Below are 12,175 nucleotides of genomic sequence, written 5' to 3' on the forward strand. Positions count from 1 at the left end.
TGAAGCACAGCTGTGACGTCACTATCTGACAGGGTAACTTCAAGCTGTGTGTGTGACTTACAGCGCCGCCCCGTGGTTCCCGTCACCGTCACATCAGGAACGTTCCGCTTGATGGCAGATGCAAGGTCCTGATAGACTCGTACCCTCATATATTACTGCAGACCACAACACAAACACATCGTAAACACACACACACAGGCTGCACATGGCATGTCATATCTAGAACTTTACACTGGACAATAGAAATGGAGAGGGTAGTTAAAATGTTGGTAAATGTTAGACTGATGATGTAAATAATGAGTTTCTCTAACTGGAAAATCATGTCAATGTTTTGCTTTTGTCTGCAAACTCTCTCTTTAAATCAATAACCTGAGCCAATAGGAAGTCTATTGGTTCCACACCAACACATTCAGACAGTTTGTTCACTGTCTCACTGTTGTTTTCTTTGGTATAACAACAGATCTCCTAATAACATTTTAGAGTAGACATTAACAGATTTAGTAAAACGTTAAACAATAACCACCCAATATGCTATGTGGACCTCCACAGACATGATTCTTCTCTTGTGTGTGTTTGTGTGAGAGAGAGAGAGAGAGCAATGCGAAAGAGATGTGAGAGCAGGTGGGCACTGTCACAGATAAGCTGCATGACTCTCCCTCTATCCACCTGTTCCATGAAGGACATGGTTAGATGGGGGCCAGAGAGATAGAGGGGTAGAAAGGGTCAGATTCTAGAATATTCTCCAATATGCTGGAGGACATCACAGAACAGATGTATTACAGTTTAAAGTGCATTTGACAGAGGCTAATAGAGTGGATATAATGAATAATCAATCACCTCTAAGTTACATGGAATCCAGTTTTGGTAAAAATGTAGTAAAACTCCAGATGGCAGAGTGGTAATTCCCTTTCCCACATCTCAACTGCATTAAATTCCCCTCTTGGCTGAAGTGTGATCTCTATCACAAGTTTGATAATAAACGGTCATCTTTATACAGCCATAGCACCGCAGTACCTCCAGGCTCTGATCAGGCCCTACACCCAAACAAGGGCACTGCGTTCATCCACCTCTGGCCTGCTCGCCTCCCTACCACTGAGGAAGTACAGTTCCCGCTCAGCCCAGTCAAAACTGTTCGCTGCTCTGGCCCCCCAATGGTGGAACAAACTCCCTCACGACGCCAGGACAGCGGAGTCAATCACCACCTTCCGGAGACACCTGAAACCCCACCTCTTCAAGGAATACCTAGGATAGGATAAGTAATCCTTCTCACCCCCCCTTAAATGATTTTGATGCACTATTGTAAAGTGGCTGTTCCACTGGATGTCAGAAGGTGAATTCACCAATTTGTAAGTCGCTCTGGATAAGAGCGTCTGCTAAATGACTTAAATATAAATGTAAATACAGCCATATAAAAACTCAAACTAAAGACTTTGTACCTCTACAATTATAACACACAGAGGAATAACATTTTTGGGGATAGAATCCAGTCTCGGCCTACACACAAAATCAGATAAGATCAAATAAAATCCCTTGACCGCTATAAAGGCCATGGCAGTATATCTATTGCATCATCACACCCGTTAAGAAAGAAAGTGAAAGAGGCAAAGTGAAGATGGGAAAGATTCCCTGGCACAACATCCAATAATAACACAACAACACCAGTAAATGTCCAACAGCATTATTGTACATGTCCAACAGCATTATTGTAAATGTCCAACAGCACCCTCCCAACACACAAACTCAATACTAATTGATTCCTAGAATTTATTTAAAAATACACGTACAGCCTATACAACTGCAGAGGTCTTCATCGAGTACAATATTTCTAGAATGTAAAACTAAATGCTAGTCATATCTTGGTCTGTATAAGGAAAGAAAAACAGACAAGGAATAACATAAGACATGACAGTATAACACAGAGACACAGGATGAGAGTATTTCCCTCAGATCACAGAGTTGAAATGACTGTAGACTTCATCATGTTCACATCCCTAGTTTCATTGTGAACAATCATTAATAGAATCAGATCAGGACCCAGGATCTTAAAAAAACACTCTCCTCTCAATAACCACTCATCTATTGGAGAAAACACTTATTATCCTTCTTCTTCACTTTCTCGACCTTTCCTCCACGACTCACCTCCTTCACCATCGCCACCATCTGGTCAGACAGTAGAGCACATGTTACAGAGAGCATGTAGGAGATAAATCAAATGAAGGTATATTTGTCATATTATATGCACAGGATACACGTGGTGTATACTATACAGTACAATGAAATGCTTAAAGAAATAGTATGACTGGGATTGGATCCCATTTATCCATGCTCCCTAATTTAACACTTCTGAACTACTGTTCGGGTTCAGATACTGTGGCTTTACCTCAAGACGATACATGAAGATACATTGGGAGTATGGAACAGGAGTAACACCCACCTCCTTGGTGTCTGGGAATCCTCCTGCCTCCAGTTTAGAGTAGGCCAGTTTACCATTCACTGTTACCTCGAAACTGGCTGTGGGACAAACCATGATCAGTTAGAATATAACATAATAATCTACTGAGGTATTGATCAAATCTAATGGATGGACCATCAGAGTGTAGTTGACGTCCGATGAGATCTGTAACGTCGTTCTGTGTGTAAAGCACAGCTGTGACGTCACTATCTGACAGGGTAACTTCAAGCTGTGTGTGTGTGTGTGTGTGTGTGTGTGTGAGTGACTTACAGCGCCGCCCCGTGGTTCCCGTCACCGTCACATCAGGAACGTTCCGCTTGATGGCAGATGCAAGGTCCTGATAGCGAGACTCGTACCCTCATCCACTACTGCAGACCACAATCACACCGTTACACACACACCGTAAACACACACACAGGCTGCACATGGCATGTCATATCTATAACTTTACACTGGACAATAGAAATGGAGAGGGTAGTTGAAATGTTGGACTGATGATGTAAATAATGAGTTTCTCTAACTGGAAAATCATGTCAATGTTTTGTTTTTGTCTGCAAACTCTCTCTTTAAATCAATAACCTGAGCCAATAGGAAGTCTATTGGTTCCACCCCAACACATTCAGACAGTTTGTTCACTGTCTCACTGTTGTTTTCTTTGGTATAACAACAGATCTCCTAATAACATTTTAGAGTAGACATTAACAGATGTAGTTAAACGTTAAACAACAACTTACCAATATTCTATGTGGACTTCCACAGACATGATTCTTCTCTCTTGGTAGTTTCTCCTCTCTGGGACGTGTTTTTGTGTGTGAGAGCAATGGGAAAGAGACAAAGTGAGAGCAGGTGAGCACTGTTACGAACAAGGTGAGTAAACGGCAGATTCACTGCCACCCATATAACCACGCCCTTCCAGGTAACAAGTAGACTGGTTTATCAAGCCTCGACAGGAAGTGGTTAAAATAATCTACTATTCGACCAACAGACTTTCAATATACTGTACTCTGCTCTCTCTATTGGCCGAAGATCAAAAAGCATTTTGTCTATTTTCACAGAAATTTGCGAACTACAAATTCAAAAGACATAAAAACAACAAACATATGGAAGCCTACTATCACTAATAACTACTACTGCTAATTTATTACTACTACTGCGGCCGAGATTCAATCAGAGGATTAACCAGCGATAGCAGACAACTGCATAGTGGATGACTTGGTGGTGAAACTGCGTTTGGAGCTGTTATATCGGCGAGCAGCTGCTCTGGCATCTTCATGAAGCCACACCTGCCCCCATTCGCTTTAGAAGTTCAGAGCGCGAAAATGTAGGCTGTATAGAAAGAACTACGTTCAAATGTAAAAATCATTAAATGAAAATAAGAGTTGTATCCTAATCGAGATTCCAGTGTTGGACCTTAACTCCGTGCAGCCAAGGCAATGTCCAGTTCAGGTATAATGCCAGGAGCCACTGGTGGATTTGACAGCTCTGAGGATGTAAAATGGACATATTACTGTCCATACTGTAACGACCCTGGGTTTATAAGCGCGGAAATCGACTCTGCCGCACGAGCATGCTTTACAGTCGATAGCGCGCCGGACCTCGGGCTAGAAGGTCGAGGGGTCAAGGCCTGCTCCCTGCTGTTTCATTACAATACTCTTATTTTACACAATGTTGATTTCCATTGGACTTTCTTTGTGACAACACCAAGAAGAGTTTCATCACTGTTGATCGATGTTCCCAAACTGCTAAAGATGTAGGTGGAGATGAGGTTTGTGAAAAGGATGAAATATGCAGAGTTCCCATCCAGACCTAACTGTTGGGTAAAGGTGTCGGGTTACAGACGAGTAACTGATGAATAACTGTTGGCTACTGGGTTCTTTATCAGCAGGCTCATCAACAGGTGTGTGTGAGAGTGTTTCTCTCTGTGGGCGTCTGTCTGCCAGCAGCTGCAGTCTTACTGAAGAATGTGGGGGCCTCATCCCCACCAGACAGTATCAGCATCATACTGTACAAGGAATGGGACATGTGTCATTTTATTAGTTTAAAATGTTATACAGTAGAACATGTATAGAGTAATAGACCCTTACACGCCCCTGTATAAAACAGCATCTGCTTCTGCTCAGTAGCAGATATAAGTATCTATAAGATACACTAGATTGGTATTTGCGTGATGACAAAGAAATAATAATAGTACCAGCATTGTAACACTTAAAAACTATCAGAAATAATCAGTGGACACATTTCAGAAGAGTTCAACACAATTAGTACATATATGTACTGTAAAAGTTGCATTGCAATCTGCCCATATTTTACAAGATTTTCAAATTCATGTGTCTTCTTATTAAATATGAACCACTAATTCCATAATAATACATGTATTTTACATTTATAAAAAAGTATCTGGTGACATTCTGTATAAATTGTATCTCAGCAGGTTGACCCTTACAGTCCTGCACTACAGACAGACAACGCACTTTAGTTTATACAAGGCAACTTTTCATAGTTCAGAATAAGTACTGTCTCTTTATGCAATGATATTGTACCTGTTGATAGCCATTTATATATATATATACACGCACGCACGCACACACACACACACACACACACACTCAACATATAAACTTGTAGTAAAAAAACATCTTTAAAAAGTTGTTCCACATTTACACATTTTTTTGAATAATCATGTTGGTTGCTGATTGGCATTGGTTGGACAGATACAAAAGTAACACAGTTCTGCATGCATACATGGGTCTCCATGGAAACACAGGCGTGGCTCCTCCAGTTGATTGGATGAGATGGGTCATGGCTAGACCCACCTTGTCCAGCTTTTGTCAAATTAATGTAAAAAGTATATATATTTTTTTGTTGCTAACCCTAAATATTTTCCAAACATTAACATAATTCTCCTAACCTGCTGCATTAAGTCCTCCCAACCTGCTACCAAAAGTCAAATCTGATGCTAATTTGACAAAAACTGGATCCCTTCTAGCCATGAGGTGTGCACACTAGTTTTTCCTTTGTCCTCTCTGGCATTGGCCAATAGAATAACAGCACCGGCCTCTTCTCTCTGGCTGTGTCCTACAGGATCAGAGCATGAGCCTCATTGAATGGCGGGTCCCGCTTCCGGGGTCGTGTGATTCGTCCTGAGGCAGCATCAGTTTGTCCGGCGTGTACTCGTTCCGCTTCAGATCTTAACAGACACATGAAGAGGAGAGAGATGAGGCAGACAGCCAGGCATCCATCTACTACATAAAGCTGAAATAACAATGTCACTACTACATTGTCCTAGAGCCTTATATTAGCAAAACATAAGATCACCTCGTCTCCATAGTAATGGATACACTCTGATACAAACGGTAAACAAACAGAGAGAATTCCCTACCGGGAAGTTTGAGTTTCCTGCAGCAAGAGTTGCAGTGGTGTTTGGCCCGGAAGTTTCTGATGGCGTCGTCTCCCAGGTTGGCAGGACCAAATATCATGTCATATGACCTACAGATTAGTCAAGAGAACATTATTAATTATGTGAGCATTCTAAAGGTCCAAATATTGTGTTGTATGATCTATGGATTAAAATAGAATGTGAGTGTTATAAAAGATTTTACAACAAAGTGAAACATGATTTTTGAATGTGAGAACAGAAAACAGGTTTACACACCCCTTCTCTCCACTCTTTATGACAGACGGATCAGTCAGAATCTCCCCCACTCCTAAAAACACAAATATAGCAGTTACTAATGGGAGGGACTTGTATTTACAGGATTTTGACCAGCCCAGCACAACTCTCCCCTGGTGTTCTCGTATGTCCAGTCACTGAAGGGTCAGGGGTTAAAAGTTAGGGGTTGGAGGTCAGAAGTTAGGGGTCAGTATTACCTTGCAGGTCCAGCACTAACAGCTCTCCCTGAGTGTACTCATATGTCCAGTCACTGAAGCGTAGGGTTGCATATTTTGGGAAATTTCAGGTGGAAACTTTCCGTGGGAATTAATGGGAATATATGCAAATTAATATTAATAACATTTAAATGTAGATGTTTTTGCATTGGATATATTTACCATATCATATGGAGACAGAAACATTTTACATTGACAATTGCAAATTATTAAATGCTTCCAATAGAAAAACAAACAAACAATTTAGTTACAAATTGAACTTTAATTAAATTAGTTGACTCTTCACATGGGATGATTTCACTGAACAACAAAAACATTTTCAACATACATCTGTAAAATTATAGTGTAGAAACTAAAGCTTTGGTTGTCTTCCCCTCAGGCTTCCATGTCTTCTCCCTGGACCTCCTCAATGTCCACCTCTTGAACATCAGACTCTGAGACCTCATCTTCACTGTCACTTTCCAACCTTGAGGATGGCTCGTTGTCAGGCTCAAAAAGCCTAAAATTTGCCACATACAGCCACTAATTTTTCAACCCTTGTATTGGTCAGCCTTGGTGCTTGCGTGCTTTGTTATGCGTGTTCCCAAACAAGGACCAGTTGTGCTCTGAGGCGGCTGATGTTGGTGGGATTTGGAGGATCATGGAGGCAACAGGGGAAAGGGGCTCAGATCCACAAAGTCCCTTCCACCAGGTGGCTGATGAGATATGTTGGCACGACGGCCATATTGTATCTCCATCCCAAAGTCCTTTCCACCAGGTGGCTGATGAGATATGTTGGCACGACGGCCATATTGTATCTCCATCCCAAAGTCCTTGCTTGTCAGTGTACTTCGCCGACTGCCAAGAACCTTGCCCTCATCCAGGCCAAGGTGGCGAGACACGGTAGTGATGACACCATAGGCCTTGTTGATCTCTGCACCAGACAGGATGCTCTTGCCAGCATACTTGGGTTCCAACATGTATGCTGCCGTGTGTTTGGGCTTCAGGCAGGAGTCTTCATGCTTTTTGATGGACTTCAGAACTGCATTTTTTTCTGCTTGGAGCAACAGTGAAGTGGGCAGGGCAGTACGGATTTCTCCTCTTACATCTGCAAGCAGAGTCTGAACATCAGATAGGATGGCATTGTCTCCCTCAATCCATGCAATGGCTTCTGCTATAGGTTTCAGGAGTTTCAGGCTGCTTACCACTCTCTCCCAAAATACATCGTCCAGGAAGATCCTCTTGATGGGGCTGTCCATATCGACAGACTGTGATATGGCCATTTCTTGGAGAGACTCTTTCCCCTCCAGGAGATTGTCAAACATGATGACAACACCACCCCAACAGGTGTTGCTGGGCAGCTTCGATGTGGTGCTCTTATTCTTCTCACTTTGCTTGGTGAGGTAGATTGCTGCTATAACTTGATGACCCTTCACATACCCACATGACCCTTCACACACATTTCCTTGGCTTTCTTGTTGAGTGTATCCATTGTTTTCAGTGCCATGATGTCCATGAGGAGCAGATTCAGCCAATGGGTGTGATGTGAGGGTAGGACTCCTCCACTTTAGACCAAGCAGCCTTCATGTAAGCAGCATTGTCAGTCACCAGTGCAAATACCTTCTGTGGTCCAAGGTCATTGATGACTGCCTTCAGCTCATCTTTAATGTAGAGACCGGTATGTATATTGTCCCTTGTGTCTGTGCTCTTGTAGAATACTAGTTGAGGGGTGGAGATGATTTAGTTAATTATTCCTTGCCCACAAACATTCAACCACCCATCAGAGATGATTGCAATACAGTCTGCTTTCTCTATGATTTGCTTGACCTTCACTTGAACTCTGCACCCAGCAAATTAGTAGATAATGCATGTCTGGCTGGAGGGGTGTATGCTAGGTGAAGAACATTCAGAAATATATTCCAATACACATTGTCTGTGAGCATCAGAGGTGAACCAGTTGCATACACAGCTCGAGCAAGATCCATTGAGTCAAAAAAACATCTGATTCCAGGTGGACCATGAGCTGTTGCTATCGATAAGGTGTCCGATTCATCGTTTTCACCTTGAATAGAAGTAGAGGGACTTTTGTCAGGGTTGCTTGTCGTGAGCGCTGAGGGAACTTTATGCACTTGGCCAGATGATTCTGCATCTTTGTTGCATTCTTCACATATGATTTGGCACAGTATTTGCAAATGTACACAGCTTTTCCTACTACATTAGCTGCAGTGTAATGTCTCCACACATCAGATAGATGTGGCATTTTCTTGTAAAGATTAGAAAAAATGAGTAAAAAAATAACAAATACAATTCCATGTACAGATAAAGTTAAGCAGTTAAGCAGTTAAATTAAACAAATCCTTTGTAAGACAAATGTTTTAAAAGGAAGCATGTATGGAAACAGGTGAATTAACACTCCTCAGTTAACAGGCACAAGCAAGCTAAAACCCACATGGTAGCAAAATTAACTAGCAGAAATTGTTAACAAGTTAGAAATGATTTAAAACACTTTGCTGTAGGCTACTATTTACTAGTTAACAAAAATCACGTATGTCATAAAATATATTCACCCCACCCAGTATTGTAATCAAAACTCACCAGTAAGCATGTAGTCCTTGGCTCAGACAGTGTAGTAGTGTGGGCTCAATAGCATCTCATTAGTGTGCAAGATGAGAATCAGCTGTACATGTGATGGAAGAATGCACTGTGCATGCAGAGGGTTGCAATTCCATTGAATTGGGGATATTTTAAACAAAATATGCCACAAGACCTAGAATTGCCTTATGTGCAGTATCCCACAAAAAGGTTCACTGTTATAAGCTAACTTTTTTGATGAATTTAAGCAAAATACCCGGGCTTAACTTCCAATGGAAAATTTCCGAAAAAATTCTGGAAATTTACTGGAAAGTTTCAGACCCTTTGCAACCCTACTGAATGATCAGGGGTTAAAGGTTAGGGGTTGAATGTCAGTATTACCTTGTAGGTCCAGCACTAACAGCTCTCCCCGGGTGTACTCGTATGTCCAGTGGCTGAAGGCCAGCATGGTCTCCTCCAGAAGGTTCGTTGGGACAATCTCGTCCCCATTGTTATTGTTAAACTTCCTGAACTCTCCAGTAATACACTCCTCTATAGCGAACCATTGGCCTGCTGAGTGACAGTACAACAAAACACCTCCAGAAACCTACAGAGAGAGAGGTAGGCACGGTGTCTTCTGAAATTCATGTTTCAAATGTCAAAAGACATACATTTTTAAATGAATAGCAGCTGAATACAAGCAGCTAAATGAGAAGTGTGGCTCTGGTGTGTTAGTTTACCTGGGAGAGTAAGGGATTGTCTTGGGCCTCATTTGGTTGAAGGCAAATGTCAGTTTCTGAGCAGCTCTCTGCTGTTGAATTTCCTGTCAAGAGAGATGATACCAGTGTATGAGGTATTTCCACATTGAATAGCCTTGAATAAACCAGAGGAAGGAAGGATAGAGAAGGAAGGAAGGATGAATAGAATGGAGGAAGAGGTTGGTGGTAATGATAATATATTAAAAAGGAAAACTAAACATAGTTGTCCTGCTATGGTGTGTCATTATGAAGAGTGTGTGTACACAGAGGTGAAGCCAATGACATACAGTTTATACAGTGCATTCAGAAATTATTCAGACCCCTCGACTTTTTCCACATTGTTACGTTACAGCCTTATTCTAAAATGGATTCAATTGCCCCCCTCCTCATCAAATCTACACACAATATTCCTCCAGGTTTCCTTACTGAGGAGTGGCTTCCGTCTGGCCACTCTACCATAAAGACTTGGTTGGTGGAGCGCTGCAGAGATGTTTGTCCTTCTGGAAGGTTCTCCCATCTCCACAGAGGAACTCTAGAGCTCTGTCAGAGTGACCATCAGGTTCTTGTTCACCTCCCTGACCAAGGCCCTTCTCCCCCAGATTGCTCAGTTTGGCCACTGTGTTCTTGGGGACCTTCAATTCTGCAGGAATGTTTTGGTACCCTTCCACAGATCTGTGCCTCGACACAATCCTGTCTCGGAGCTCTACTGACAATTCCTTTGACCTCATGACTTGGCTTTTGTTCTGACATGCACTGTCAACTGTGGGACCTTACATAGACAGGTGTGCCTTTCTAAATCATGTCCAATCAATTGAATTTACCACAGGTGGACTCCAATAAAGTTGTAGAAGCATTAAGGATGAAACAGGATGTACCGGAGCTCAATTTCGAGCCTCATAGCAAAGGGTCTGAATACTTATGTAAATAAGGTGTCTCTTACATTTTTAATACATTTCGCAAAAAAAAAACATTTAAAAAACTGTTTTCGATATGTCATTATGGGGTATTGTGTAGAGATTGATGAGGAAAAACAATAATTTTATCAATTTGAAAATAAAGTTTTAGAAAAAGTCAAGGGGTCTGAATGTAACCTTTTAAATTCACATCAATCAGTGTAGACAAAATGGAGGAGACATGTTAAAACAGGATTTTTAAGCATTGAGACAATTGAGACATGGACTGTGTATGTGTGCCATTCAGAGGGTGAATGGGCAAGACAAAAGATTTAAGTGGGGGGGGACAACTCAATATTAGGAAGGTGTTCTTAATGTTTTGTACACACACACACACACACACACACACACAAAAGTTGAGAATGACACAAATATTAATTTTCAAAGTCTGCTGCCTCAGTTTGTAAGATGGCAATTTGCATTTTCTCCAGAATGTTATTTACATTTACATTTAAGTCATTTGGCAGACGCTCTTATCCAGAGCGACTTACAAATTATAAAGAGCGATCAGATGAATTGCAAATAATTGCCACAAAAGGACCAGCTGACATCATGTCAGTGATTCTCTCGTTAACACAGGTGTGAGTGTTGACGAGGACAAGGCTGCAGATCACTCTGTCATGCTGATTGAGTTTGAATAACAGACTGGAAGCTTCAAAAGGAGGTTGGTGCTTGGAATCATTGTTCTTCCTCTGTCAAACATGGTTACCTGCAAGGAAACACGTGCCGTCATCATTGCTTTGCACAAAAAGGGCTTCACAGGCAAGGATATTGCTACCAGTAGGATTGCACCTAAGCATTTATCGGATCATCAAGAACTTCAAGGAGAGCGGTTCAATTGTTGTGAAGAAGGCTTCAGGGCACCCAAGAAAGTCCAGCAAGCGCCAGGACTGTCACCTAATATTGATTCAGCTGAGGGATTAGGGCACCACCAGTACAGAGCTTGCTCAGGAATGGCAGCAGGCAGGTGTGAGTGCATCTGCACACACAGTGAGGTGAAGACTTTTAGAGGATGGCCTGGTGTCAAGAAGGGCAGCAAAGAAGCCCTCCAGGAAAAAAGCTTGTCCGGAGAAGACCAGGTGAGCACTACCACCAGTCCTGTGTCATGCCAACAGTAAAGCACCCTGAGACCATTCATGTGTGGGGTTGCTTCTCAGCCAAGGGAGTGGGCTCACTCACAATTCTGCCTAGAACACAGCCATGAATAAAGAATGGTACCAGCACATCCTCCGAGAGCAACTTCTCCCAACCATCCAGGAACAGTTTGGTGACGAACAATGCCTTTTCCAGCATGATGGAGCACCTTGCCATAAGGCAAAAGTGATAACTAAGTGTCTCGGGGAACAAAACATCGATATTTTGGGTCCATGGCCAGGAAACCACGCAGACCTTAATCCCATTGAGAACTTGTGGTCAATCCTTAAGAGGCGGGTGGACAAACAAACCCACAAATTCTGACAAACTCCAAGCATTGATTATGCAAGAATGGGCTGCCATCAGTCAGGATGTGGCCCAGAAGTTAATTGACAGCATGCCAGGGTGGATTGCAGAGGTCTTGAAAAAGAAGGGTCAACACT

The 12,175-nt window shown here is 42.1% G+C and overlaps 1 protein-coding gene across 1 annotated transcript in view; it reads right to left on the bottom strand.

Annotated features, from left to right (window-relative positions):
- Nucleotides 1-1,662: 1,662 nt before the first annotated feature.
- The window catches only part of trpm7 (transient receptor potential cation channel, subfamily M, member 7), an 89,323-nt gene continuing 78,810 nt past the window's right edge, over nt 1,663-12,175 (bottom strand). Inside the window, 9 exon segments of the mRNA XM_064990009.1 lie at nt 1,663-2,160; nt 2,435-2,511; nt 2,723-2,820; nt 3,187-5,639; nt 5,832-5,938; nt 6,105-6,156; nt 9,290-9,478; nt 9,481-9,494; nt 9,628-9,710. Coding sequence (XP_064846081.1) covers nt 5,536-5,639; nt 5,832-5,938; nt 6,105-6,156; nt 9,290-9,478; nt 9,481-9,494; nt 9,628-9,710 — 549 coding nt within the window. The 3' untranslated portion in view covers nt 1,663-2,160; nt 2,435-2,511; nt 2,723-2,820; nt 3,187-5,535.

The sequence above is a fragment of the Oncorhynchus masou genome, chromosome 2 (assembly GCF_036934945.1).
Source record: "Oncorhynchus masou masou isolate Uvic2021 chromosome 2, UVic_Omas_1.1, whole genome shotgun sequence".
NCBI lineage: Eukaryota > Metazoa > Chordata > Actinopteri > Salmoniformes > Salmonidae > Oncorhynchus > Oncorhynchus masou.